Here is a 27,521-nt window from a genome sequence, read left to right on the forward strand (position 1 = left end):
TCATGGGACATAGGATGCACACAGAGAGTGAATGTACTCAGAAAGAAAATCAAACACTAGAGGGCATAACATGAGAGGGCAGACATTCAAAAGGGGCAAACCTTCGCACACAGAGGGTGCTTGGTATATGCCAGAGGATGTGGTAGAGCCAGGTGAAGTTACATTGTCTACCTGGATAGGGAATATTTAGAGGTATATGGGCCAAACTCGGACAAATGGGAATCACATGGGCAATGTGGATGAGTTGGGCCAAAGGGCCTGTTTCCCTGCTGTGCAATTCAATGGCACAACTCAAAATCTGTCTGACCTCTGGCTTGTGTCATGTGCAGGCAAACACTACGGCGTGTACAGCTGCGAGGGCTGCAAGGGCTTCTTCAAGCGCACGGTTCGCAAGGACCTCACCTACACCTGCCGCGACAGCAAGGACTGCACGGTGGACAAGCGGCAGCGCAACCGGTGCCAGTACTGCCGCTACCAGAAGTGTCTGGCCACAGGCATGAAGCGTGAAGGTAGGTTCGGCTCTATAATTTTAAACCCCCTGTCCACAGCACCGCTCTTACCCTGGAGGTCTCTCATTCCAATCTGTTCACCACTGGTCCTCTGGTGGGAGATGACACCTGGCGCAGAAAGGGGGTCATTTCATCAAACATCTTTGCTCCATTTGCCACAATGGTCAGGGTCTCCCGGTGACCAGCCATTTCAAATTTCACTTCCCATTCCCACACTAATATATCTGTCCACATTCTCCTCCACTGCTTCGTTGAGTCCAGACACAGGCTAGAGCAGCAACATGTCACATTCGTTCCAATCTGATGGTGTGAACATCAATTTCTCTGACTTCTGGTAACCACCGTCCACTGTTTTCCTCTCCTCCCCCTCCCCCCAATACCTTTGTTTTCCCTGAATCCTGCAAACCTCTCAGCTCTTCTCTTTCCCCTATCCTCATAACCTGCCCTCCGGTTCCCTCATCTTCCCATCATCTGCTGTCCTCTCATAAGATTCGTCCTGCTTAAGCCCTTTACCTCTTCCACCTATCACCTCCTAGATTCTCGTGTCATTGTCTTTCATTTCCCCCCTCCCGCTCATCTATCTTTCCTCTCACCTGATCTCGCCACCTGCAGTTCTTGCTCCTTCCCCCCCCCACCCCACCACCTTTTTATTCTGGCTTCTGCCCCCTTCTTTTCCTGTCTTGATGAAGGGTCTCAACCTGAAATATCAGCTCTTTATTCCTCTCTATAGATGCTGCCTGACCTACTGAGTTTTTCCAGCACTTTTGTTTGTTACCACTGATAAGGGGTCTTCATGGCAACCTTGACTTCCAGTTGTCTCACAGTGTGGAGATTAGATACGGGACTATCCTCCCTGAGCACAAACCTGCTAATCTATTCCCTCAACAAACACAAAAAATGCTGGTGGAATGCAGCAGGCCAGGCAGTATCTATAGGAAGAAGTACAGTCAATGTTTCGGGCTGAGACCCTTCATCAGGACTAACTGAAAGAAGAGCTAGTAAGAGATTTGAAAGTGGGAGGGAGAGATCTGAAATGATAGGAGAAGACAGCAGGGGGAAGGATGAAGCTGAGAGCTGGAAAGTTGACTGGCAAAAGGGATACAGAGCTGGAGAAGGAAGAGGATCATGGGACGGAAGGCCTAGGGAGAAAGAAAGGGGGAGGGGGCACCAGAGAGAGATGGAGAGCAGGCAAGGAGTGATATTGAGAGAGGCAGAGAGAGAAAAGAAGAAAAAAAAGGGAAAATAATAAATAAATAAAGGATGGGGTAAGAAGGGGAGGGGGTCATTAACAGAAGTTATGGAAATCAATGTTCATGCCATCAGGTTGGAGGCTACCCAGATGGAATATAAGATGTTGTTCCTCTATCCTGAGTGTGGCTTCATCTTGACAGTAGAGGAGCCCATGGATAGACATATCAGAATGGGAATGGGACGTGGAATTAAAATGGTGGCCACTGGGAGATCCTGCTTTCTCTGGCGGACAGAGCGCAGGTTTTCAGCGAAATGGTCTCCCAGTCTGCGTCGGGTCCCACCAACATATAGAAGGCTGCACCGGGAGCACCAGCAGACTCACAGGCGAAGTGTCGCCTCACCTGGAAGGACTGTCTGGGGTCCTGAATGGTGGTGAGGGAGGAGGTGTAAGGGTAGTGTAGCACTTACCCACAAGGGTAAGTTTGGATCCCTTCGGTGGGAAGGGATGGGGGGGGGGGGATAAATTGTCAAGGGAGACGCGTAGGGAGCGATCCCTGCGGAAGGCAGAAAGAGGGGTGGAGGGGAAGATGTGCCTGGTGGCAGGATCCTGTTGGAGGTGGCGGAAGTTATGGAGAATCATATGTTGGACCCAGAGGCTCGTGTGGCGGCAGGTGAGGACAAGGGGAACTCTATCCCTAGCAGGGTGGCGGGAGGATGGGATGAGAGCAGATGTGCGTGAAATGGGAGAGATGCGTTTGAGAGTAGAGTTGATGGTGGAGGAAGGGAAGCCCCCTTCTTTGAAAAAGGAAGACACCTCCTTCGTCCGGGAATGAAAAGCCTCATCCTGAGAGCAGACGCATCGGAGATGGAGGAATTGAGGGAAGGGGATGGCATCCTTGCAAGAGACAGGGTGGGAAGAGGAACAGTCCAGGCAGCTATGAGAGTCCGTAGGTTTATAGTAGATATCAGTAGATAAGCCATCTCCAGAGACAGAGACTGAAAGATCAGGAAAGGGGAGGGAGGTGTTCGAAATAGACCAGGTAAATTTGAGTGCAGGGTGGAAACTGGAGGCAAAGTTGTTGAAGTCAATGAGCGCAGCATGCGTGCAGAAAGCAGCGCCAATGCAGTCGCTGATGTAGCAAAGGAAAAGTGGGGGACAGATACCAGTATCCCATGATCCTTTACCTTCTCCAGCTGTGTATCCCTTTTGCCATTCAACTTTCCAGCTCTTAGCTTCATCCCTCCCCCTCCTGTCTTCTCCTATCATTTTGGATCTCCCCTCCCCCTCCCACTTTCAAATCTTTTACTATCTCTTCTTTCAGTTAGTCCTGCCGAAGGGTCTCAGCCCGAAATGTCGACTGTATTTCTTCCTATAGATGCTGCCTGGCCTGCTGCGTTCCACCAGCATTTTTTGTGTGGCTTGAATTTCCAGCATCTATAGATTTCCTCGTGTTTGTGTTTGAAAATCTATTCCCTATTTCCTATTCCCCACACCACCAACACAGAACACAGAATCAGGCCCTTCATTCCACACTGTCTGCGTCAAACATGCTGCCAAATTAAATTATTCCTGTTTACCTGCATGTGGTCTATACCCTTCTATTCTCTGCCTTTGATGCATCTCTCTAAATGTTTTTTAAACATTGTTACAATACCTGCTTTCAACTGCTTCCGTTGGCAGCACATTCTAGACACTTAATTGCTCTGTGTAAAACAAAAACTTACTATGTAAATCTCCTTTAAACTTCCCCTCTCACTTTAAGGATATGTCCTCAAGTATTTGGTGTTCCTACCCTGGGGATAAAGCTCAAACTATCTATCCCTCTCATGATTTGATAAATTTCTATCTGGTTGCTCCTCAGCCTCTAACGTTCTGGGGAAAACAGTTCAAGTTTGTCCAGCTTCTCCTTGCGGCTAATATTTTCTAATCCGGTAACAACCCAGTAATCCTTTTCTGTACCCTCTGCAAAGCCTCCACATCCTCTCTGTAATACATCTACCAGAACTGCAGACAATACAATTATTGTGACTTCACGGAAGTTTTATACAGCTGCGACATAACTTACTAGCTTTAACACTCAATGCTATCACTGACGAAGGTAGGTATGCTGTATACCTACCTTACCCTCTTTCGGGGAGCTACAGACTTGCACCCCAAAATCCCTCTGTACATCTGTACCCCTAAAGGTCCTACCACTTACTGTATGCTCTTCCCTCACCAAAAGCATCTTGTGACGTTTCGTGGAGGCTTGACTTGGTATGGATCAGTTCGGGTTCTCTCAGGTACAGCGGGGTGGAAGATCACATCAAGGCAGAATGTGAATTTGTACTGCGCCTTTCCCAGAACATTTCACTGCCACTGAAGGACTTCATAGTGTTGTAAACTACAGACTGTCCTCCCCAGATTTAACTGTTAATTGGAAAATTCTCGAATATCATTGAATGATAACCACACATTACAGTATTGTATTGGATGGCATCAAGAGCACATAAGATGAATAAGAAAAAAGTAATTACTAAAAGTGGAGAGAAAGCAAACTAATTCTGCTGTCATAGGAATGTATCAAGCTATAAGTACATTTGACTTCAGTATTGACTTCAATTACTTTGAAATTTGAAATAATATGGGAGTGCATTCACATGTAGAGGTGGCTATAAGTCAGGCGTTCATAACACAGTGATGGCCTATAATTAAGAGACACATCAAGCTCCTACTACACCTTTTGTTGTGATTTAGGTTGGAGGGAGTGGGAAGTATTGATAGAAGGTTCCTGCCTTTCTGTCAAAATGGGGATTTCAACGACCACGAGGGGAAAACACAATCAAAATGCTAAAGAAAACTCAGCAGATCAGGCAGCATCTATGGAGGGAAATAAGAAGTCCAGGGTTTAGGGCCTAGATTCTCCTTCAGTAATAGTGAGGGGTCAACAGGTTTGACATTTCATTTCAAAGATGTCTGCTCCGACAAAACAGTGCTGTCTTGGCATGCATGTGGAGTGTTATCGCGGGGTTGTGGGACTTGAAGCCTTGCCCTTACAGGAGCCAGAGGCATTTTGACTGATTCTCGGGTAATGGAACCCCTGGCAGAACTGGCGAGATCAGCTGCACAGAGGGAACCCTCACCTCTCCTGGACCATTAATCCACCAATTAGTATAGCACAGATGGAAGCCATTAGGCCCATCGAGTCCATGTTTGCTCCTAGAGGAGCACTCTCATCAGACCCAGTTTCCTACTCTCTTCCTTGCAGCCCTACAAATTACAAATTATCTTCCCTTATGTTGAACTAATCCCCTCCTGAAAACTGTGATGAATGGTCTTCACCTCTCCCTCTGGCACTGCTGCAGCTCGTAATTCCTGCCTGCACAAAGATTTTCCGAAACCGTTAACATGCATCAGGGGTTCTGTTCCAAGGTGATCCTTTAGGAATTCCTGTACTCTGTTCTGTTTCTTATTTCTAATTACAATTTCTGCTTCAAATTAGGATGTCATTTGCAGCTATTATTTTCAGCTTGTCCCATGTAGACGTTGAGGCCCCATTAGTTCCGTAACTCACTGTTCCTGTGTTGGGAGCCAATTTATCCTTGTTTGTTGACTGTTGATATACTGCTTCTCCTTGTGTACAGCCCCGGCTGCTGTGCTGGGTCCCATTCTCCATCCTAATAGGTTTCCTTCCCTCAATTCAGAGTGGTGAATCTGTGGAATTCTTTGCCACAGGCAGCTGTGGAGGCCAAGTCTTGATGTATATTTAAGGCAGAAGTTGATAGATTCTTGATTGGTCTGGGGAGAGGGCAGAAGATTGGAGCAGAGAGGAAAATTGAATCAGCCATGATGAAATGGTGGAGCAGACTCGTGGGCCAAATGACCTAATTCTGCTCCTATATTTTATGGTCTTATTCCAACCCAGCCTCTTCCATCTGTCCCTAATTCTTACCACCCCCCCCCCCCCCCCAGAACTTTATCCAACCCTTCGCATCCCCACCTTCTGCTAAACTGGCCCACCCTGTGCCACTCCTATCTTGACAGCACCTCCTCACTCCAACACATAGACCACTTGCAAATCCCACCCTTCCTAAACGTGTACTTGCCCCCCACCCCAACCCACTGGTGGTATGTACCTGCAAGATTCCATGGTTCTGCTCCTTCCCCTAGCCGTCCAGGAGGAGAGGCAGCGGAGCAGGGAGAGGGGTGAGGAGGCGGAATCCACTAGTGGAGCCAATGATGAGATGCCGGTGGAGAAGATCCTGGAAGCGGAGTTGGCCGTGGAGCAGAAGCCAGACCTGCAGACGGATGGATCGGCGAGTGACTTGACTTCGGTAAGAGTAGTGGGGTGGCAGTGAAGCCTGAAGCTGGATCTCTTGTGTCGGCAGTGTGTCCTGTTGTCCGGGGTCTGGGCAGGTTGTCCTGTCACTTTGCTGTATCATCAGCTGCGTAATTTAAACAAATCATCCCTTGTAATCATAATTCTCCCATCTTTTAATGTTTCTACTGTTCCACCATCCAAGTCTTTGGACCTGGTACTGAAAATTGGTGTTGTTTTTGCTTTATTATTATTACATGTACAAAAATACAGTGAAAAGCTTGTCTTGCATGCTGTTCATACAGAACAAGTCTTTACACAGTGTGCTGAGGTAAAGCAAAGCAGAACAATAACAGATGCAAAATAAAGTGTAAATCTACCAAGAGGGCAGTGCAGGTAGGGAATACAGTGCAAGATCATAACAAGTGAGGTCAAGAGTCCATCTTATCTTTCAAGAGCTTCGTTCAAGAGTTTGATAACAATTGGGTTGAAGCTGACCTTGAGTCTGGTGGTACGTGCTATTCAGATTTCTATATCCTCTACATGAGGTTGAGGGGAGAAGAGAGAATACCCAGGATGAGTGGGGTCTTACTCTATACTTCTCGTTGCCTCACCAAGCCAGCTAGCATAATCAAAGTCCATAGTGGGGAGCCTGGTTTTGTGATGTGCTGAACTATGGCTATAACCCTGAAATTTCTTGTGGTCTTGGGCAGAGCAGTTGCTATAACCAACCATTATGCATCTGGATTGGTAAGCCGTACCAAGCCATTATGCATCCGTGTAAAAATTGGTAAGTGTGAACAGGGATATGCCAATATTCTTAAGCCTCCTAAAGGATTGGAGTCACTGGTGAGCTTTCTTGGCCACGGCATCTACGTTGTTGCATCAAGACAAGCCATTCATCAGGACCTGATGAAGGGTCTCAACCCTGAAACGTTGACTGTTTTTCCTCTCCATAGATGCTGTCTGACTTGCTGAGTTATTCTGTTCTTCCAGTATATTTTGCGTGTGTGTGTGTGTGATCTAGATTTCCAGCAACTGCTTATTCTCTTGTTATTATGACGTAGACAGGAGCATGTGGACAATGCCTAACTCTTTTGTTTAGGTTTTGGGTTACATTAAAGCTCTAAGTGTGGCATATTCAAGGATTTTAAGGACTTTATGGGGAGGCGATGCTAAGTTGTGATAGTGTGAGACTTGGAGGAAAATATTTGTCTTGGGGGCATTAAGTGAGAATGCCACTAAGGCTCGTGTAGGAATAGGGCTGGCAAATTTTCCTGACTGTTGGATGTTATTCCCATTAATCCACCAGCATAATTTGAAAAATTTTTCAGATATTGTATAATAATAGAATAAATTTTTGAGTAAAAGTTTAAAGGGAGTACAGGAGGCAGTGCCCAGTTTAGTTTGTGGCAAAGGCAAATGAACTCCAATAAGATTCAAGGGAGCAAGGAGCAGGAGAAGTAAAGAATGGGGAGGGGATGGAATGCATGAAAGTTGGGAATGAAGTTAGTGGTCACTTGGACAGAGTGGGATTAACTGGTGATTGTCAAGTGTTGGACAAGGTTGAAGCCTTTGAGGAAATCAGTGTGAAAGCACATTGGCTGTGAACAGGTACTTTCAGAGGCTTTTATCAAGGTGGGGAAGGGAATGAAACAAGGTGGATGTAACGGCAGGGAAGACAGTGAGGCTGCGAGCATGCATGGATGTCACCGAGGAATCTGGTGGGGACACTCATTTTGTGCCCTCATTTACTCAGAATGGGTAAGGCAGAGTTCACTCTCACACACTCACCTTGTTTGCACTTGGACACACTCCATTGCACACTCCATTGCAGACTGTTCTACGCCCTGTGAACATAGACATCTTGTTCATGCATCCACGCATGCTTCCCCTTGCAGGCATGCACTCCCTCTATGCTCACCCTCCCCAGCTGACAACCGTGTGGCCTGCCTAAATGAGCTTTGAACCCAGGACTGTCTGATCCCAGTATCTCAGGGCCACCCTGAAGCCTCCACACTTCTAACCAGGCCTCATGGTAACATTGCAGTTAGTGTGTCACTCTTCTAGCTCGCAGTGTCAGAGTTCAGAGTTCAATTCTGGTGTAATTTGTAAGGAGTTTGTACATCCTCCCCGTAGAACGTGTGGGTTTCTCTGGGTGCTCCAGTTTTCCTCCCACAATCCAAATACTTACCAGGTTAATTGGTCATTGTAAATGGTCCCATGATTAAGCTGAGGTTAAATAGGTGGGTTGCTGGGCTGGAAAGGACCCACCATGCTGTGTCTTGATAAATAAATAAGCATGGTTCCTCAACATCACCACAATAGCTTGTCTGCTGATTGTCTCCTCAATGCCTTGTTTCACGTGTTGCAGTAATGCCCACTCCTCGGAGGTTCAGCTCCTCCCTGGGTTATGATCGTCCAACTTATGGGCACCATTACACAGGAACAAGCTCTCATAAGTATTATTCAATTCTGAAAACAAATAGACCTAAAAGAACTGGTTTCCATGTAACCTCCCATTACCATTGTCTCTGGCCACGGCGAACGTGTGCTGTTTCACTATGGGAAGCTATCTAACAGAGTTGCTCTGGAAATTGACAAGTTATCGCTTCTATTGATAATCGTGTGATGATAATTTATTGAGTGGCATAAAGTGCACTGGTTTTTCTGGACTATTGAAACCAGTTATTTAATGTGGGAGATCCTGACTGTACCATTGCAACTGGGCAGGGGAGGACAATAAGTTTGCTAATTGGTGTTCACTACAGTACTAATGAGCTGTGGTTAACAGATGTAGTGATTTTTGTGTACGGTCAGAATTGTCATGGCTGTCTGTAGATACAAAACTGTTTTGTAACCCGGGGACATCCTGGATGTCTTTGGCTGTAAAGTCTCTGCTGTCTGGAAAGGTGCTATATAAATGTACAGTGTTGTTTTTGAAGTGAAGTGCTCCAGTTCTGTATCTGCCCCTTCCTCTACCACTCCCAGCCTAAGCTGTGTGAGGTATCCTTGTGGGGATGGGTTGTATCGATTCAAGGAAAGATTCTTCACCCCATATCCTCCTGCAGCCCCCACCCCCCACCAGAGTTTGTGCATAGGGCGCCTCTTTGTTTAATCTAGTCTCCATTCTGTTCTGCTCCTAACTTGTGTCTCTCTGCCATCAGATCGATGTGATTTCTCGAGTACTCGCTGAGGCCGAGCCCCAACCAACAGTCATTCGCCGTGTGATAACAGCTACAAAAGTAACTCCCTTTTGTTCATGGGTTTTCTCTCCTGCAGTGACTGCGCGGGAGGGTGGTGGCGGGGCAGGGTTAATCCACTACATTACACTGTGAGGTTGTTCTCCAACCGCCTGCCCTTCCCTGCCCAGCTGCTCACGTGTGGGGGTTGTGGGGTGCAGGCGGTGTCCACTGTGAATAGTGAGGGTGCCTGCTGATGTTCCAGAGGTTAGAGCTTCTTCTCCATTGTCCTCCTCCCTGTTTCTCTCCTACTCGCTCCTTCCTCCCTATCCCCTGTATGCCCCCTCGCTGTTTTCACTCCTTTACCCTCTATTCACTATCCCCTGCCTGTTGAATCTCCCCTCCTGCCCCTCCCTTTAACCCCCTCCTCCTGTTCTGCCTCCTTCCTTCTGAACCTCCTCATATTCTTGCCCTTCAATCTTTGTTGAAAAGAGCACAAAATTAAGAAAATCCTGTTCCTGCATTAGGACCACCTGGAGCTGGTGTAAGGTTTTAGACCATAAGCTATAGGAACAGATTTAGGGCAAGACTGCCCATTGGTCCTGCTCTGCCACTGAATCGTGGCTGACTTTTTCTTTCTGAACCCGATTCTGCTGCCTTCTCCCATATCCTCCTTGCCAATCAAGAACATATCAATCTCCTCTTTAAGTACACCTCTTTAAGATGGAATATGTTTGCTTTAGAAGCATTCTGACAAGGTTTGTGGGACGTTGGCAGGTTGCAGGGACTGTTGGGTAAGGAAAGGTTGGTCAGCAGTGCCTGTATTTGAGGTTAGGAGAATGAGAGTTAAAGAACTCCACAGGGTTACGAGGAGAGATTGAAGCGACGGTCGCAGAGAGGGTGTTACCTTTCATCAAGTTGGTGTCGGTGAATTACTACTCAGTTAAAATACTTTCAAATATACCCCTTTGAATTACACTCACTGCAATCTACAGCGTCTAATTCCCCTCTAAGCCATGTACTTTTAAATCAACTTAATGACCCACAGATTTTGCAATCATCTGAAGGACTCCGTGCACCAAGCAGGTACAGGTATGGCACCTTTAAGTGGATGAAATCTCATTACCATGGCTGGAAGCAAGGCAGGAAGGGGGAGCTTCAAGCCAGGCTGAAACACAGAAGGATGAGCCCCCCTCTACCAAGCTTCTTGTTAACAAATGTACGGTCGCTGGAGAACAAAATTGAGGACCTAAGGGCAAGTTTGCTGGATTGGAAGGAAATGCAAGATTGTTGTGTTTTATGTCTGAGCAAGATGTGGCTTTCTCCCAGCAAGTCAGTTACAGTGATCAGACCAGAAGGCTTCTCAGCTGACAGAATGGATCGAACTGCTGATGAAGAAAAGGCAAAAGGTGAATGTGTGCATTTCATTATAAACTCTGGACGGTGCTCTCGTGGTGGTTTTGTCAGACTCCTGTTCCCCAACCTTGAACACTTAATGGTCAAGGGCCATTGGGCAGTTCTCCTCCATAAGCCTGACCACAATTTACATACCACCAATGACGGACTATAATCAAGCGCTTGAGATGCTGCATGATGCCGTCTCCAAACAAGAAAACATCCCGACGCATTTCAAATCATAGTCTAGGACTTCAACCAGCCTTGGTTGAAGAAAACCCTGCCCAACTACCATTAGTAGCACGAGAGGTTCCCACACACCAGACCACTGTTATACTAAGATAAGGAATGCCCAGACAGTATTTCAGAAAATCTGATTAATTGGCTGACCATCTTCTACCTACATACAGGCGGAGGCTAATGAGCAAAGCTCCAGAGATTAGGGCCTCCTGTGGTTGTTGCAATCAGAAGAGCTGCTACAGGATTGCTTCGAGTTGGTGGACTGGTCCATGTTCAAGGATTCATCAGTAGATCTGAATGATTTGTTGTCATGAATTTATTAAAACTGTTGTAGACAAGTATATCCCCACAAAATCTTTCAGAGTCTTTCCAACCAGAAGCCCTGGATGAACCATGAAATCTGCAGATCAGAGGCATTCAAGTCTGATGACCAAGAAAGTTAGAAGAAGCCCAGATGTGACCTCCAGAAAGCCGTTTCATGGGTGAAGTGGCAATTCCAGATTAAACTTGAATTAACAAAGGATGCTAGACAGTTGTGGCAGGGCTTGAATACTATCACCTCTTATAAAATTAAATCAATTGATGTAGACAACAACAGGGCTTCGTTTCCAGATGAACTCGATGCCTTCTATGCTCGCTTTGACCATCAAAACATGGAGGAACCATCACAAGCTCCCACAGCCCTAATGATCATATAATTTCAGACTCTGAGGCCGATGTATGAGCAGCCTTCAGGAAGATGTGCCCATAGGAAGCATCTGGCCCAGACGGTGCCTAGCCAAGTACTAAAAAATCTGTGCTGATCAACTAGCTGGAGAGTTCACTGAGATCTTTATCCTTTTGCTTCAGTAGTCTAAGGTAACCACCTGCTTCAAGCAGGCTTCAATTATACTGGTGCCAAAGAAGAAAGTGGTAACCTTTTTCAATGGCTATCGTCCACTAGCACATGCATCCACATTAATGAAGTGTTCTGACAAGTTATTGATTAAACATATCAACTCCTGTCTGAGAAGGAACTTAGATCCACTCAGATTTGCTTACTGGCGCAACAGGTGACAGACCAGTAGCAATGGGTTCACAGCAGATGCTATCTCACTGGGTCGTTACTTAACCCTGGAACATCTAGACAGCAAGGGTGCAAATGTCATGATGCTCTTTATAGACTACAGCTCAGCATTCAATACATCAGCCCCTCAAAACTAATCAAATACTCTTCCGGACCTCAGTACTTCCATGTGCATTTGGATCCTTGATTTCCTCACTTGCAAACCTCAGTTCGGACTGGCAACGTCTCCTCCATTATATCTATCAGCACAGGTGCATTACAAGGCTGTGTGGTTGGTCCCTGCTCTACTCGCTTTACATAGGACTGTGTGGCTAAGCAGAGCTCCAATGCCATATTCAAGTTTGCTGATGACACCACTGTCATAGGCCGAATTAAAGGTGGTGATGAATCAACATCCTCTGCTTAATGTCACCAAGACCAAGACATTTGACTTCAGGAGGAGGAAACTAGAGGCCCATGATCCAGTCCTCACTGGAGGATCAGAGGTGGAAAGGGTGACCAGCTTTAAATTCCTCAGTGTTATTATTTTGGAAGACTTGTCCTGGGCCCAGCACATAAGTGCAATTGCAAAGGATGCCCAGCAGTGCCTCTACTTTCTTAAGAGTTTGCGAAGATTCGGCATGGCATCTAAAATTTGACTAACTTCTATGTGTGTGTAGTGGAGAGTATATTGACTGGCTGCATCAGACTGCAGAGCGAAGAGAAGGAGAAGATCTGGTGGTTTCAAAGGCATAATGAGTCGTAGACTGGGGAAGAGAGTAGGAGGCTTGGTAGGAGAATGGCAGTGGTGAGGGGAAGGGACATTGGATGAACAAATGATGGTTGGATTTTGAGGGCAGGGTCTTGCATTCTCCACAGAAAGTTCCCTTGCTGCCCATTTCCCAAGAGCTCAACCACCACCTCTCGGGGCAGAGAAGAATAAGTAAAGGATGTGTGCTTGAGATTAGGAGAATTGTGTAGGCTTCACTCCTATCACACATACCACCTCCTTCAGTGGAGAGGACCAGATCTGTAAACATTATTCTGAGTGTGGTCTCTGAGATACCTTCATTCGTGCATGAGCCCTCATGCAATAAAAAGTGCAGTGCACCGCTTGCTTTCCTGGCTAATTGCTTCATGTTGACTTGCATACCAGGCCTCTCCACACCATGCGCCTCTCACTCTCTCATTGTCTAAATCTGCTTTTACAACATTATGTTTCATCTGTTCTGTCCATGTCCATGTCCATGCATAGAACCTGTACATATCTCCCTGAAGTCTTTCTGTATCCTCCTCAGAGCCCACATTGGTACCCAGCTTTACCAGCAAACTAAATATCTAACACTTAATTCTCTCATGCAAATCAGCAATCAAACGGGGCCCCAGTATAACTCTTGTAGAACCCAAATCAACAAACATATCCATGTTCCCTCTTCTGTATCCATTAATTGATCCCCATTCCTTCCTTGTTTAATAGCCCCAATAATATGTATAGGTTTATCTGTACTCCTTATTTTCTTTTAATCAGTCCCCATTATTTCCTAATGTATTACCCCAATTACATGTGCTATAATTCTATTTATTAACCGGTTGTGAGTCCCTCTAGCAAAGTGCTCCTCAAAATCTGCATGTATTACATGCAAGTTCTACATTTTGCAAGTCACACCCTTATAAAGTTGTTAACAGAACTGTTGAACATCTTTTCCCTTCCATAAATCTAAATTTGGCCAATTCTATAGTTTTTCCAAGTACTTTGTAATCCACTTCGGGTTAGTGAGAGTGAGCCAGTCTCCCCAATATTGACTCTGTGGTACCTTGGTCTCTGTGTCGATGAATGAGCCACTTCTTGAGTCAGAGCTGTGGCTGTGGTCTGATTGCCAGGTTGACGACGCAACTCCGAAAGACGCTGATGGAGCAGCAAACCACTTTCACATACTGACTGCAACCAGTCTCGATCAATTCCTCACTGATTTCCCTCAGATAAGAGGGGCTAGGTGGCTGTCAGCTGAAACTTGTGGCTAACCATTCAAAACCTGATGTGAATCAGTACATGAAGTTTTATAAAATGTGGATTGTTTCTCTCATGCATCGATATTTGTGATTCTGTGCGGTTGGTGATCAGTCTCTCAAATCTTGACAGGAGCCATGCTCCATTTGTTAATGGAGAGAGGGTGGGGTCATAGCAACACAACCTCTTTCCGTGGAGAGGAGTGGACTCTCAGTTGCAAGCAAGGTACTGGAGGCTGTTGTTAGAAACAATCATATATTAAATGTTGAATAAACACATATTCTAGTGTGGTCCTGATTGTGTGTCTTGGAGGACCCCAGCATCTGTGGGGAGGAAGGGAACTGTTGACGTTTCAGGTCAAATCTCCATCCTGTATGCTCAGAATGAAACGGAGAAGGGGAGGGGTGAAAATGAGCCGAAGGTGCTCAGATTGAAAGATGATAAGCAGGTAGGGGAGTGTGGGGGGAGGATTGGAGTTGGGAGACTGTGAGAGGTGAATGCTAGATAGAGGCAGCAAGAATGAGAGAGAAATGAGAGATAGATGGAGCACAGTGGGGAGAGGAGGCATGGATCTGTGCTGTAGCTAGTTGACAAATATCAGTATTTGCAGTGGTTGTGTTCCACATATAATATCATGGCCTCTTGCTTTAGGTATCATCTAGTCAACAGGAGTAATACCCATTTTTTCCCCTTTTAAAAAAAAATATAATGTTGGATTGTCTGTATCACATACTGACATTTATGGTAGTACCCAGCCGGTATGTCTGGTCCACATGCGCCTTCTCCCTCAACCCATACCTCCTGCAACCCTGGTACTTTAATCCATTCCTGCCTCTCCATGTACCAGTGACATTCCCCATAAATCCATTTCTCCTGCATGAGTTCAGTATTCCAGCCATTTTGGGTTACATCTGAACTCAGTCTTTGATTTATTAGTGTTCATGGCCTGGGTGTCTACTCCTGCTGGGGGTGGCCAACATTGCTTCAAGGGATGGTCTTCTTAACACTTGCTGTAATAATTGGCAATTGGCTGATGAAGGGTGTGTGGAATAGCCTGGTTTGGCGTAATGGGATGTTTATTCTACCTCATCAGTTCCTGCTGGGAGAATTGCTCTGGATGGGTTTATTTTGGAGGTTAGTGATGAATGGGCAGTGCTTGTCACTTTTCACAAAGTTCTGGCCTTTTCATTTGCTGATGACTCCGGGATAAACTCCTTCAGTCTCGTTTCACTTCAGGCCAGCCAAGAGCATAGATTCACAGAGTTATACATCACAAAAGTCAGCCTTTCAGCCTATTGTGTCCATTCCAATTAATACGTGTACCTGCATTTGGACCACATCTCTCTAAATTTTTCCAATCCATGTACTTGCACAAATGTCTTTTTAAACATTGTAACTGTACCCTTCTCTACTACTTCCACTGGCAGCTCATTCCACTGCTGGAGTCTGATTGTGTTCCAGATGGTTGAATGGATGCCCAGGGTGTGAGCTGAAGGCTGAAATCTACAGAAGTACTGTTTAATCTGTTCATCCAGTGCCTTCCATTATGGTGCTGTGGTGGTTTGGGACTCTGGCTGACTGGGATTATTCACCAGAGGCAGTCCTCTCCCTGAGCACGACTGGTTAGTATTTGTGCCAAACTTCACCAGTCCCAATGTTAGAGAGAAGAGTCGACAGCTATTATCCTTTTATTCTCATCAAAATGCCTAATACTAGAGCGCACACACTTTTAGGTGAGGGGCAGATATGCCGGGCAAGTTTTTCCACACAGATTGGTGGATACCTGGAATGCTTTGCCAAGGGTGGTGGTGGAGGCAACTATGATGGATATGTTTAAGAGGCTCTTGGAAAATAACGGGAATGGAGAGACATAGACTTTGTGTAGCAGAGAGGATTAGTTTAATTAAGTGTTGCTGTACTGTTCTGTGTTCCAGGTATCTGGGTTTAGCATTCCTGAAGCATCCAAAGTTTCTAAATGATCTGGGAAGGTTGCGGAGATGGTGGTGCACTGAGTTGTGCCAAGCTTGGATAGCTGGTGTGAGTGTGCCACTGTTCCCTAGAGTCTGATAGGATTCTCTCTGTTGGTTATTCATCTTTTTAAAGATTATTCCAGGAAATAATCTTACATAGAGTGGGAGGTGCATGGAACACACTACCAAAGATGGTGGTAGAGGCTGATGTATAAGGGACACTTAAGAGACTCTTTGATGGGTGCATGAATGAAAGGAGGGTTACGTGGAAGAGAAAGGTTAAATTGATCTTGGAGTAGGTTAAAATGTGGACACAACATCATGGGTTGAAGGGTCTGTACTGTGCTGTCCTATGTTCTGTGAATATAACCACGATGGGCAGAGGCAGTAAGGATGAGGAAAAGTCTTATTGATGCTGGTTGGACCAGGTGGAGGTACTGAATGGATTTCTCCTCCAGTGTCTCAATATCAGTATGAGTGCAACTCTGGGCAGTGGTGCGCTTTGCCTTTGGTTCTATTATAACTAGTATATGACAAAAAGGTTGCCAGGTTGCTATTGGAAAGGAACTGTTGCCCTCCTCTTTCTAATGTGTCCACGTTTTGAATCATCACCTGAAATGACACCTGCTTTTCACAGAAGCAGAGTTAAGTTTCGGGTCGGTGAGTCAGTATGTTACTCTGAGTCAGAATTACAAATGGGGCAGACTGGGTAAAGAAGGCAAGCTTCGCTTCCTCGTTGACATTTGGTTCCAGATGGAGGATCTCAACCGAAAACATGGACTGTCCAGCTCCCTATAGATGCTGCCTGACCTGCTGAGGTCCTTCAGTGTTTTGTGTGTTAATTTAGAAACCACGTGCATTTTCTAACAAACTGGCAGTTTCTTCTCACTAACACTGATAATTTCTTTTCACAATTACAGGTCATTAATGTAATTGTATTTATTTTCCCCAGAGGGGTCAGTGGGTTGGAACTCATACCTATGAATTTACAGTCAAGTTACCTTACCACAGGGCAACTTGGTTCCAGTGAGCAACTGTAGCTGGTGACAGTCTTGCCTTGAAGTCAAACATTTGAGTTGAAGCTATGGACACTACAGACCTGAAATAGGACAGCCCTGAGAAAAAGATGGGAAGTGATCAAGGAGATGATGTCTTTATTCTGCTAGGTGTGAGCTGAGGTTCAGCAGGTGGAGCTCTTCCCCTTGAATCAACAGGTCATGGTGTCAAAACCAGGGTGTGAACTCTGGATCCAGTATGACTCTCCTTGAAGACGCACATTCAATGATTCAGGAACAGCGTCTACCTCTCTGCTATCAAATTTCTGAACAGTGCATGAGCCCACAAGCATTACCTCACTATTCCTCTTTCACACTTTATTTATTTGTAACTTATAATTTTGATGTCTTGCACTTTACTACTGCCACCAAACAAATTTCACAACATAGGCACAAGACATCCTGCAGATGCTGGAAATCTGAGCAAGGCACAGAAAATGCTGGAGGAACTCAGCACATCAAACCGCAGCTATAGAGGGAAAGGAAGGATCTCAGCTTGAAACATTGACTTATACTTTCCTCCATAGATGCTGTCTGACCTGCTGAGTTCTTCCAGCATATTGCGTGAATTTTATGATGCTTGTCAGTGATGATAAACCTAAATCTGATTCTGATACCCTTACTGCCCATGGGAGCACTGTAGGTGTTGGAACTGCCATCCTTTGGAGATTTACCCTCCTGACTGAGAGGATGGACCTCCTCTTATAGCTGGGATAAAGCTTTTCCAGCAGTCAGCATTACTATTGCTCTCCATATGGTGCCTATGGGTGTTTGCTCCCTGCAATCAGGTTGCAGAGTGCGTTGTTGATTTGTAACCTGTTTCAGGACGTCCTGAGATGAGATAATGCTCTCTGTGAGCGCTCTGAGACACTCTGTAACCCCAAATAACTTGCTGCTTCATTCACAGCCCAACGACCCCGTGACAAACATCTGCCAGGCTGCAGACAAGCAGCTCTTTACGCTGGTGGAATGGGCAAAACGCATCCCTCATTTCTCTGACCTTCCACTGGACGATCAGGTCATCCTCCTGAGAGCAGGTGAGGCATCTTCTCCTGAGGGTGGGCTGGGCTGGGGGCAGTTGGTTGTGCTGAAATGGGGAGGGCACCATTATTTCAGCCTGACTTTTTGAGTGACACTGAAATCGGTGGTCTGGTGGACAGTGAAGATGAAGATTACATCAGGATCTTGATCCAGCGGGCTGAAGAATGGCAGATGTAGTTTAATTCATATAAAAGTGAGGTGGGCTGAATGGCCTGTTTCCTCTAGTTGTCATTCAGCCTGGAACTGGGTGTTTTGTCAGGGTGATCAGATTACCAATGAGTGAAGTGGGAGAGACTCCCCTAAGGTATGAGACGGGTAAGAGTGTTCTAGTCTTCTTGGAACAAGAGAAGGGGGTGATTGGGAGATTCCTGGGGATAGGGAGGGCTGGGGAGTTTCACCCAGGGTATCTGGAGAGGGTAGGGTGTGTGAGTTCCCTTGAGGTGTGGGAGAGAGTTTGGGTGGCAGAAAGATACACTTGGGTAGATGGCTTCCATCACCACTCTCGAGTGGGGGGGGGGGATGTCTGTCTGATTCTCTATTGCATGGAGCTTATTACTTATGGAATCTGTTTGTGTTGGATCTGGAGATGTTATGATTCAGAGGTTCTTTGGAAGTCACAAATGAGGCATGAAACTTGATGGTTATGGCCATTTTGTTAAATGTTCATAAACAAAGAAATGGAAACTTACTCTACTGTAATAGGAGAGAACAAAGAGAAACAGAGTTGTGGTCATTTTATACTAAAAACTACTCAGTCTAGACAGATAATTACATTGATCAGAAGTAACCTATGAAATAGCCAGGTTCAGTGCTATGACACAGGCTGCAGAGAAACTTACAGAAAAATAGGGAACTGGCTATACTACAGTTACTGGAAATTCACTGAACAATTACACACAAACAGGTGATTATATATAAATATCAGCAAGCATAAGAAAGATAAACTACTTTGAGAAATCATTTTAAACTCTAATCAAACATTAGCGCAAGAGGTCGAGGGACAGACTGAAGCCTGGGCAGTCCAGGCTGTAAAAGTGGGGGTGCCTGGGATTATCAGTGTGAAGCAAAGGTGGTTGGGGGTTAGAACCACAATAATTCCAGACTCAGTCCTATCCTTGTGATGACACTGTGTCTTGTGCCCTCAGGTTGGAATGAGCTCTTGATCGCCTCATTCTCCCACCGATCAATAACTGTGAAGGACGGGATCCTTCTCGCCACCGGTCTCCACGTTCACCGCAACAGTGCGCACAGTGCTGGGGTTGGAGCCATCTTTGACAGGTTGGTGTTGGGTCCACCAATAGTGTTGGGGTGCTGGCATCACAGGGCTTTGTCCCTTTCTCACTGTGGGTGATTTAGGGATCTAGCTGATCAGGTGATCATCAGATGATCAGATCAGGTGATCTAGCCTCAGGAATAGGGGTCACATGTAATGACAAGACCCTTAACAGTGTAATGCCCTTGTTGAGATTTTAACTAGTGTTTACTGCTAATGCTGTGGGTTAGTTCATTCAGTAGATTTCTACAGTAGTGTGTTCTGCTGGTGGTGTTTGGGTCACCATTAAAGTAAGGGGGTTGTGGTGTTCAGCTTATGAATGTTGGATCAGCTGATCTGGATGGTGGAATTGGGAGAAGGTTCTAGAGAAAGCTGTGTGGAGGGGTTCTGTGATGGTCCCTAAAGGAGTCGAGGCCCTTCTTGTGGGTGATTGAGAGTGAAGATCAGGGGAATCGGCAGTAGGATTCAATCCAACTGGAATGTGTGATTCGATGGAGTCCAAGATGGAAAGTTCTATCAGTGATCGCCGCGGTCCATTTAGTTCCTGGACTGGTTTTAGTTGCCTCGGTGGTTCGTGGCTGTGGACTCACCTTTGGAGACTCAGCAATTTGATTTCTAATGTTTTGCATGTTATTTGTTCACTCTTTGGTGTTTGCGCGATGTGCTTTTTTTTTTTGCACGTCTGATGGTTTTCTTGTGTGGGAGGTTTTCTTTAAACGTGTCTGTGGTGTTTCTTTGTTTTGTGGCTAACTCCAAGAAGATGAATCTCAGAGTTGTGTACTGTATACTTTGATAATAAATCTACTTTGTAATTCTTAGCTTTAACTTTTTAAATACATATTTACTGTAAGTATGACAAAAAATTAAGTCGCTTATTCTCATTGGAGGCTGAGGGGCAGACAAGGGTGAACTCTGTCTTTTTTCTCAGAGTAGACATGTCCAGTGTCCAGTACTTGAGGTCATTCATTTGATAAGAGGGAAGGTTTGTACACAGAGTGGTGGGTGCCTGCAATGCACTGCCAGAGGAGGCAGTGGAAGCAGATACAATAGTAATGTTGAACAAGCATTTATAGAGACACACAGATATGAACAGGTGGGAAATGGAGAGTTATAAACCATGTGCAGGCAGATGGGAAGAGGTTGCATCAGGACTTTGGTCAGCACAGGTACTGGGGTCTGAAGCGCCTAATCCTGTACTGTTCTATGAGCTGTACCATCTTTAGGGCTGTTGAAGTGTACTGGAAAGAAGGAACTTTACCCACAGTCTAGCCTGTACGTTCCCTGCCGAGGGTGTGACCTCAGGAAGTGACCCGCTCTACCTGGTGGTAATGTGATTCTCTCTCTGTCTCCAGGGTGCTCACTGAGCTGGTCTCCAAGATGAGAGATATGCAGATGGACAAGTCAGAGCTCGGTTGCCTCCGTGCCATCATCCTCTTCAACCCTGGTACGTCGAGCTCCCACACCGGTTGTGAGGCCCTGGGACAGTGGAGTAGGTCAGGGTAGTTCAGTCAGTGGAGGACAGAGAACTCTGATGCATGGCTTTCCTGGGGTTAGCGTGCTGGGAGGGCGAGGGTTGGTGGGCTTTGAGTGAAGGTTAATATTCAACTTGCCTTGTGCCCACTTGTATATGCTCACGTGTGTATGTATATATATATACACACACACACACACCCCCACCATCTATACTGCATCCTTCCTCCAGTGAACTACCCAGGTAAGCAAAAACAATCTAGTTGCTGGAACTCTGAAATGTAAGGAGAAAATCTGGAAACTCTCAGTAGGTCAGGCAGCAAAAAGAAAAAAGTTGAGCAATGTAGGTGGGGAGAGATGGATAACGTAGCTGGGGGAGAGAGAAAGGTCAATCAGTGTACCTGGAGAAAGCTCAGGCGGTGTACACTGGGATAGACAACCTCAGCAACAGATGATGAAGTATACTACCCTTCATATAAGTGGTTGTAACCAGACAACACACAGGTTTAGGGTAAGGGGTAGGGCCTTTGGGGGGGGGGGGTGATTTAGGGAGGAATATTTTCCTCAAGAAGTTATCTGGGATTGAAAGCACTGCTTAAATGGATGGTAGAGGCAGGAACACTCCCAACATTTCTTTAGGTGTAAGCTTGCAGCCACATGCTATGAGTGTGCATGGCACTTTGTGGCTTGCATGAATACTGGGCAGAATGGCACGTTTCCACGCTGCATGACTCTTTGACCTTGTGTGCAGGCTGCGATGGGGTGCGGATGCTAGGTGGTGTTAAGCATCTGTGAGTCGGCTGGTGTGGTATACTGCATCCGGTGCTCCTGGTGTGGCCTTTTATACATTGGTGAGACCCGACGCAGACTGGGAGACCGTTTCGCTGAACACCTACGCTCGGTCCACCAGAAAAAACAGGATCTCCCAGTGGCCACATATTTCAATTCCACGTCCCATTCCCATTCTGATATGTCTACCCATGGCCTCCTCTATTGTCAAAATGAATCCAAACTCAGGTTGGAGGAACAACACCTTATATACCAGCTGGGTAGCCTCCAACCTGATGGCATGAACATTGACTTCTCTAACTTCCGTTAATGCCCCTCCTCCCCTTCTTACCCCATCCCTGACATATTTAGTTATTTGCCTGTTCTCCATCTCCCTCTGGTGTTTCCCCCCCCCCCCCCTTCCTTTCTTTCTCCTGAGGCCTCCCGTCCCATGATCCTTTCCCTTCTCCAGCTCTGTATCACTTTTGCCAATCACCTTTCCAGCTCTTGGCTTCATCTCACCCCCTCCGGTCTTCTCCTATCATTTTGCATTTCCCCCTCCCCCCCCATTACTTTCAAATCTCTTACTATCTTTCCTTTCGGTTAGTCCTGACGAAGGGTCTTGGCCCGAAACGTCGACAGCGCTTCTCCCTGTAGATGCTGCCTGGCCTGCTGTGTTCCACTAGCATTTTGTGTGTTGTTGTTTGAATTTTCAGCATCTGCAGATTTCCTTGTGTTTGCTCTGATACAGGGAGCTTGTTGAACAACATGATGATTGGAGGGGATTCTGTCTGACTATATTGTCCCGCAGATGCGAAGGGGCTATCCAATCCGGCAGATGTGGAGATACTCCGGGAGAAGGTTTACGCTTCGCTCGAGTCGTACTGCAGGCAGAAGTACCCAGACCAGCTGGGCAGGTGAGAACGTGAGCAGTGATTTCTCTTCCACTGCTACCCACTGACCTCCCGCCCGAGTGTCCCCAACCCCTCCCACCCGAGTGTCCCCGACCCCTCCCGCCCAAGTGTCCCCAACCCCTCCCACCCGAGAGTCCCCGACCTCTCCCATCAATATGCCTCTGCCCTCTCCCACCACCCCCCACTCCCGCCGCCACTCAATAGCTGTAACAATAATAAACCAATTCCAGTTCCAACCATAATGCCTAACTCACTAATCTCACTTGCCCACATTAGTCCTGAATCCATCAGAACCTTTCCTATTCGAATATCTGTCCAAACATCTTTGTAAATACTGGAATTATCCCTACAATTATTGCCACCTCTGGCAGCTCACTCCTCATAGCCAGCACTCTCTGTGTGGAAAAACTTGCTCTTCAAATCTCCTTTAAAGTTGCTCCTTTTTCAGTTTTGGATTCTCCTGCCTAAGAAAAAAAAATTCCATCTTTCCTATTTATGCCCCTAATAATTTTATAAACCTCTTCAGGGTCACCCCTCAGCCTCCTATATTTTACTAAGAATAACTGCAACTTATCCATTCTTTCCTAATCACCACTGCCCTCCATTCGTATCTCTTCTGCACTATCTATGGATACTGTGTCCTTCCTGTAGGGCAGTGGCCAGAACTGCAAACAGTAATCTAACTGCAGTCTAACAATTGCTTGTCCAGCTGCAACATACCAGACAAACTCTTGAATGCAGTGCCTCAGTCTGTGAAGGCAAGTACACCAAATGCTCTCTCCATTGTCCAGTCTACTGGTGACTCTGTCAGGAAGTTATAGACCCTGTACCCCCAAGTCTGTCTCATATCAGCACTCCCATTGTCTCTACTATTCACTCTGTATGTCCAGCCAGCCGTTGACCCCCCCCCTCCCCCACACCACACGTCTGGATTACATTCCACTTGGCATGGAGGAGTATGGAGGGGCAGGTAAGGAAGGTGGTGGGGCTGCTTTACGGAGAGGAAAGGTACTGGTATGGCATGGTGGAGGGAAGGATTATGGAAGGCAGGAAAGGTGGAAGGGATTAATGGAAGTCCAAGGGGGAGGGTAATGGGGAGGTTTTATGGGGATGGTCAGGGGAGTTGGAAGGTGTGCTGTGGAGGTGGAGCCAGGGTGGGCATCTGAGTGAAGAGATCGGGAGGAAGGGGTTAGAGAGATGTGCTGCAGTGTTCAGGGTGAACATCTGGTGTGTGGAACACAATGGGCTGAGAATCTGCAGGCTGGGGCTGATCTGATGGAGCAGATGGACAGGAAGGTGTGAAGTGATGGGGAGGCTGGTGACGCAGTTCTCGTCTGGATGGGCTGGTACGTGGGACCCAGTGGGCTGGTTGTCCGCAGGCTACGCCTGGTTCACTGGTGAGGTCGCTGACCGTCTACTCTCCCTCCAGGTTTGCCAAGCTGCTCCTGCGTCTGCCCGCATTGCGATCCATTGGGCTCAAGTGCCTGGAGCACCTCTTCTTCTTTAAGCTGATCGGGGACACCCCCATCGACACCTTTCTCATGGAGATGTTGGAGGCTCCCCACCAGTTGTCGTGAGGAGGTGCCATGGCTGGGGGCACAAGTGAGGGGGATTCTTGGCAGCACGGTGAACAGGGCAGAGGTGCCAGGAGACAGCCTCCAATACCATTGACTCTGGTCATACCTCTGACCTCAGCAGCCATTCGTGTACGAACAACTGCAGCTTCACATCACTCAGCCTCGCACTCTGTGGTTGCCCCGACAACCGGTGACCACGGCGACAGTGAGGATGTTGCAGAGGAGGGAGTGCTGCTTCAGACACTCCACTGGGAGGGGCGGGGTGTGGAGACAACTCCTCAGGATCAGCAAGAGAGCTGCGGTCAGGGGCTGTCTCTATATTCAGGTGTCCTTGTTGGGTGTGCTCTGTCCTTCAGAAGTCCCAGTTTCCAGGCAATTCCCGGCACATCACTAGAACATTGGCCCTCTGGTTTAACACGGACTAGAAATTCTGCTTATCTCGCTGCCTGGAACCTCCCCAACTGGATGTTCCAGCTGAGACGCTGATGGGTTACAGTGCAGGCTCGTTCTGCCCTGTCCCTTTGAGTTAGAGCTAGCTCTACTGTGTATAGAATGTGTACTGCACCTGCTCAGGGTACGTGTGACTGGACAATGCAGAGGAAGCTTTGACTTCTGCTGTCCCAGACCTGGTGGTTTTTAATGGGACTGTGTAGAGCAGGGTTTCCCAAACATTTTTTATGACATGGGCCCTGCCATTAACTGAGGGCTCTGTGGACCCCAGGTTGGGAACCCCCAGTGTAGAGAGATTTTACTTTGTATTTAAGCAGATTTGTCCCTGCCCTTGAAAGGTGACAGGACATTGTAGAGGGAGTTGTACCCTGTATTGAACCTGAGTTGTACCTGTCCTGGGCATGTGTGAAATGACAGTGTGGAGGGAGCTTCACTCTGTGTCTGACCCAGGGAATGTGTGATGGGACAGTGCAGAGGGAGCTTCACTGTGTGTCTGACCCAGGGAATGTGCGATGGGACAGTGCAGAGGGAGCTTCACTGTGTGGCTGGTCCTGGGAATGTGTGATGGGACAGTGCAGAGGGAGCTTCACTGTGTGTCTGACCCTGGAAATGTGTGATGGGACAGTGCAGAGGGAGCTTTGCTCTGTCTCTGACCCTGGGAATGTGTGAGGGGACAGTGCAGAGGGAGCTTCACTGTGTGGCTGGTCCTGGGAATGTATGATGGGACAGTGCAGAGGGAGCTTTGCTCTGTCTCTGACCCTGGGAATGTGTGAGGGGACAGTGCAGAGGGAGCTTCACTGTGTGGCTGGTCCTGGGAATGTATGATGGGACAGTGCAGAGGGAGCTTTACTGTGTGTCTGACCCTGGGAATGTGTGATGGGACAGTGCAGAGGGAGCTTCACTCTGTCACTGACCTGGGAATGTGTGATGGGACAGTGCAGAGGGAGCTTCACTCTGTCTCTGAACCTGGGAATGTGTGATGGGACAGTGCAGAGGGAGCTTCACTCTGTCTCTGAACCTGGGAATGTGTGATGGGACAGTGCAGAGGGAGCTTCACTGTGTGGCTGGTCCTGGGAATGTATGGTGGGAGAGTTAAGAGGAAGTTTCACTTTGTCTGTTCTGAGCTGTACCTCCCTAAGCCACAGTATGTGCAGCCACTGGTGCTGGACCACAGTGTCCTAAATTAAACTAAATAGTGGCCAACACTAATGTTCTGTGGGATGTCAGTGACATGAATCCAATTTAGAGAGTGTCTGCTCTCAGAGTGAGGGAAAGCTCTGGCCCTCACTACATTAGGAACAAGTGGGAGTTGGCATGCTTTTGCTTCAGAGCCTCTTCCATCGAATAGTTGTATCAGCTTTTTGCCAGTTTAAGGATGGCTATGACTGGCAATGCCACACATTTGATGAAATAATCCCAGCATTGTGATGCGTTGACTTTATTTTGCTACAGTGCCCATACATAAATCTCTTTGGTTCAACCAATCCAATGCACAGGTCTGTGTGGTGTGTTTCTGCCCTTCAGGCTGGGAGAAGGGTGTGGGTGGTGGGAACATGATCTGCTGGCTTTCACAACTGTCTGGTGCTGGTCGTCTGTTGCTTTTGTCATTGAAGGGTAGGTACCTGGGAGTAGAGTACTCCAGATAGTCGGTGTCAGTACCGTTTGCTGTCAGCATGGTGAATGGCCCAGGGTGATGGTCAAGTCATGGCGAGTTTATGGTAACGGGCACAAGTAGAGATGAGATCCAGGTACAGTGGAAAAAAGCTAGAAGCAGCATCACTGACGCGGAGATACAGATAATGCACAGAGTATAAATTTTTACAAGACAGTGAGAGAGAAGTAAAAATACTTGAAATAAAAAAGGCACAAACATCCATGGTAGTGCAAAGGCTAGTCAGTAATGTTCTGTTGCTGAACTAGTGATTAGGATTATGCAAGTCGGTTCAAGGACCTGATGGTTGAAGGGAATTAGCTGTTCCTGAACCTGATGGTGTGGGGCTTCCAGCTTCTGTACATCCTGCTTGACAGTAGCAGTGAGAAGAGGGCATGATCTGGATGGTGGGAGTCTTAGATGCCATCCTCTTGAGGCACTTCCTTCTGTAGGTGTTGTCTGTGGTGGCAAGGGCTCTGCCCATGACGGATTGGGCTGTGCCCACTACTCTCTGCAGCCTCTTGTATTTCAGTGTATTGGAACTGCTGTACCACCCCATGATGCTACCGGACAAGATATTTTCAACAGTGCATGTGTCATGTTGAATTTCTTTAAGCTTCTCAGAAAGCACAAGCACTGGTGTACTTTTCTCTGCTACTCCCCTTCAGCCATTCAGTTCTTGAACCAATCTGTGCAACCCGAATCACTACCTCAGTATACCAACACTGTGACCGTTTTGATCACTTCACACTACAGCGTGAAGTACTTTCTAAATCTATTCTTGCAAAGATTTTGTATAATTCGTTCATTTTATGTTTTATGAATATTGTGTCTCTAATGCTATGTGATGTTTGCTGCAAGTAAGTTTTTTCTCTTGCACTTGTGCAAACATAAATTAATGCAGATGGCACTAAACTCTGTCATCTCTGACATAAGAGATTCTACAGTTGCTGGAAAACCAGAGCAGCACACCCAAATGATGGAAGAACTGAAAAGATCAGTCAGCATCTGTGGAAGAGTTTCTGGCTGGGACCATTCATCAAGACATCATTGATTGCATCTATGTGCTGGGTTCAGGGCAGTGCACCCGGCTGTTGGAGAACATATATGTGGTTTGAGAGTCTTCTAGAGATGTCTTGCTGCCTCTCACAGGGTGTACGAGAATGTTTAAGGTGGGGAGGGGGGAAGAACACTCATCAAGTACGCCACTCTGGACCAAGCTCCCTGTAGACGGGGTAATACTAGGAAGGGTGCAAGTATCTAGCTTACCCTGCTTGCTTGGTGTAAAGTGTGCACACGCTGCTTCCTGGAAGCCATCAGTTGCCCATGTTAGAATCAGAATTACTATCAGTGTTTCTGTGTTGAATGTGGATCTTCAGGCTCCTGTACCTCCTCCCTGATGGCAGTAACAGGAAGGGAGCATGTCCTGGATGGTTAGGCTCCTTAGAAATGGAAGCTGCCTTCTTGAGGCACCACCTCATGAA

The 27,521-nt window shown here is 46.8% G+C and overlaps 1 protein-coding gene across 2 annotated transcripts in view; it reads left to right on the forward strand.

Annotated features, from left to right (window-relative positions):
* Nucleotides 1-25,879, forward strand: part of LOC140716697 (retinoic acid receptor RXR-beta-A-like) — a 67,378-nt gene extending 41,499 nt beyond the window's left edge. Inside the window, exons 4-11 of one of the 2 annotated variants that reach the window (XM_073029517.1) lie at nucleotides 330-509; nucleotides 5,851-6,014; nucleotides 9,166-9,243; nucleotides 17,801-17,930; nucleotides 19,080-19,212; nucleotides 20,560-20,651; nucleotides 22,257-22,362; nucleotides 23,789-25,879. In XM_073029517.1, the coding sequence (XP_072885618.1) occupies nucleotides 330-509; nucleotides 5,851-6,014; nucleotides 9,166-9,243; nucleotides 17,801-17,930; nucleotides 19,080-19,212; nucleotides 20,560-20,651; nucleotides 22,257-22,362; nucleotides 23,789-23,936 (1,031 nt within the window). In that variant the 3' untranslated portion in view covers nucleotides 23,937-25,879. The remainder of the gene's footprint in view (nucleotides 1-329; nucleotides 510-5,850; nucleotides 6,015-9,165; nucleotides 9,244-17,800; nucleotides 17,931-19,079; nucleotides 19,213-20,559; nucleotides 20,652-22,256; nucleotides 22,363-23,788) is intronic. The other variant, XM_073029519.1, reaches the window with a different exon arrangement.
* Nucleotides 25,880-27,521: the final 1,642 nt, after the last annotated feature.

The sequence above is a fragment of the Hemitrygon akajei genome, chromosome 2 (assembly GCF_048418815.1).
Source record: "Hemitrygon akajei chromosome 2, sHemAka1.3, whole genome shotgun sequence".
Taxonomy (NCBI): Eukaryota; Metazoa; Chordata; class Chondrichthyes; order Myliobatiformes; family Dasyatidae; genus Hemitrygon; species Hemitrygon akajei.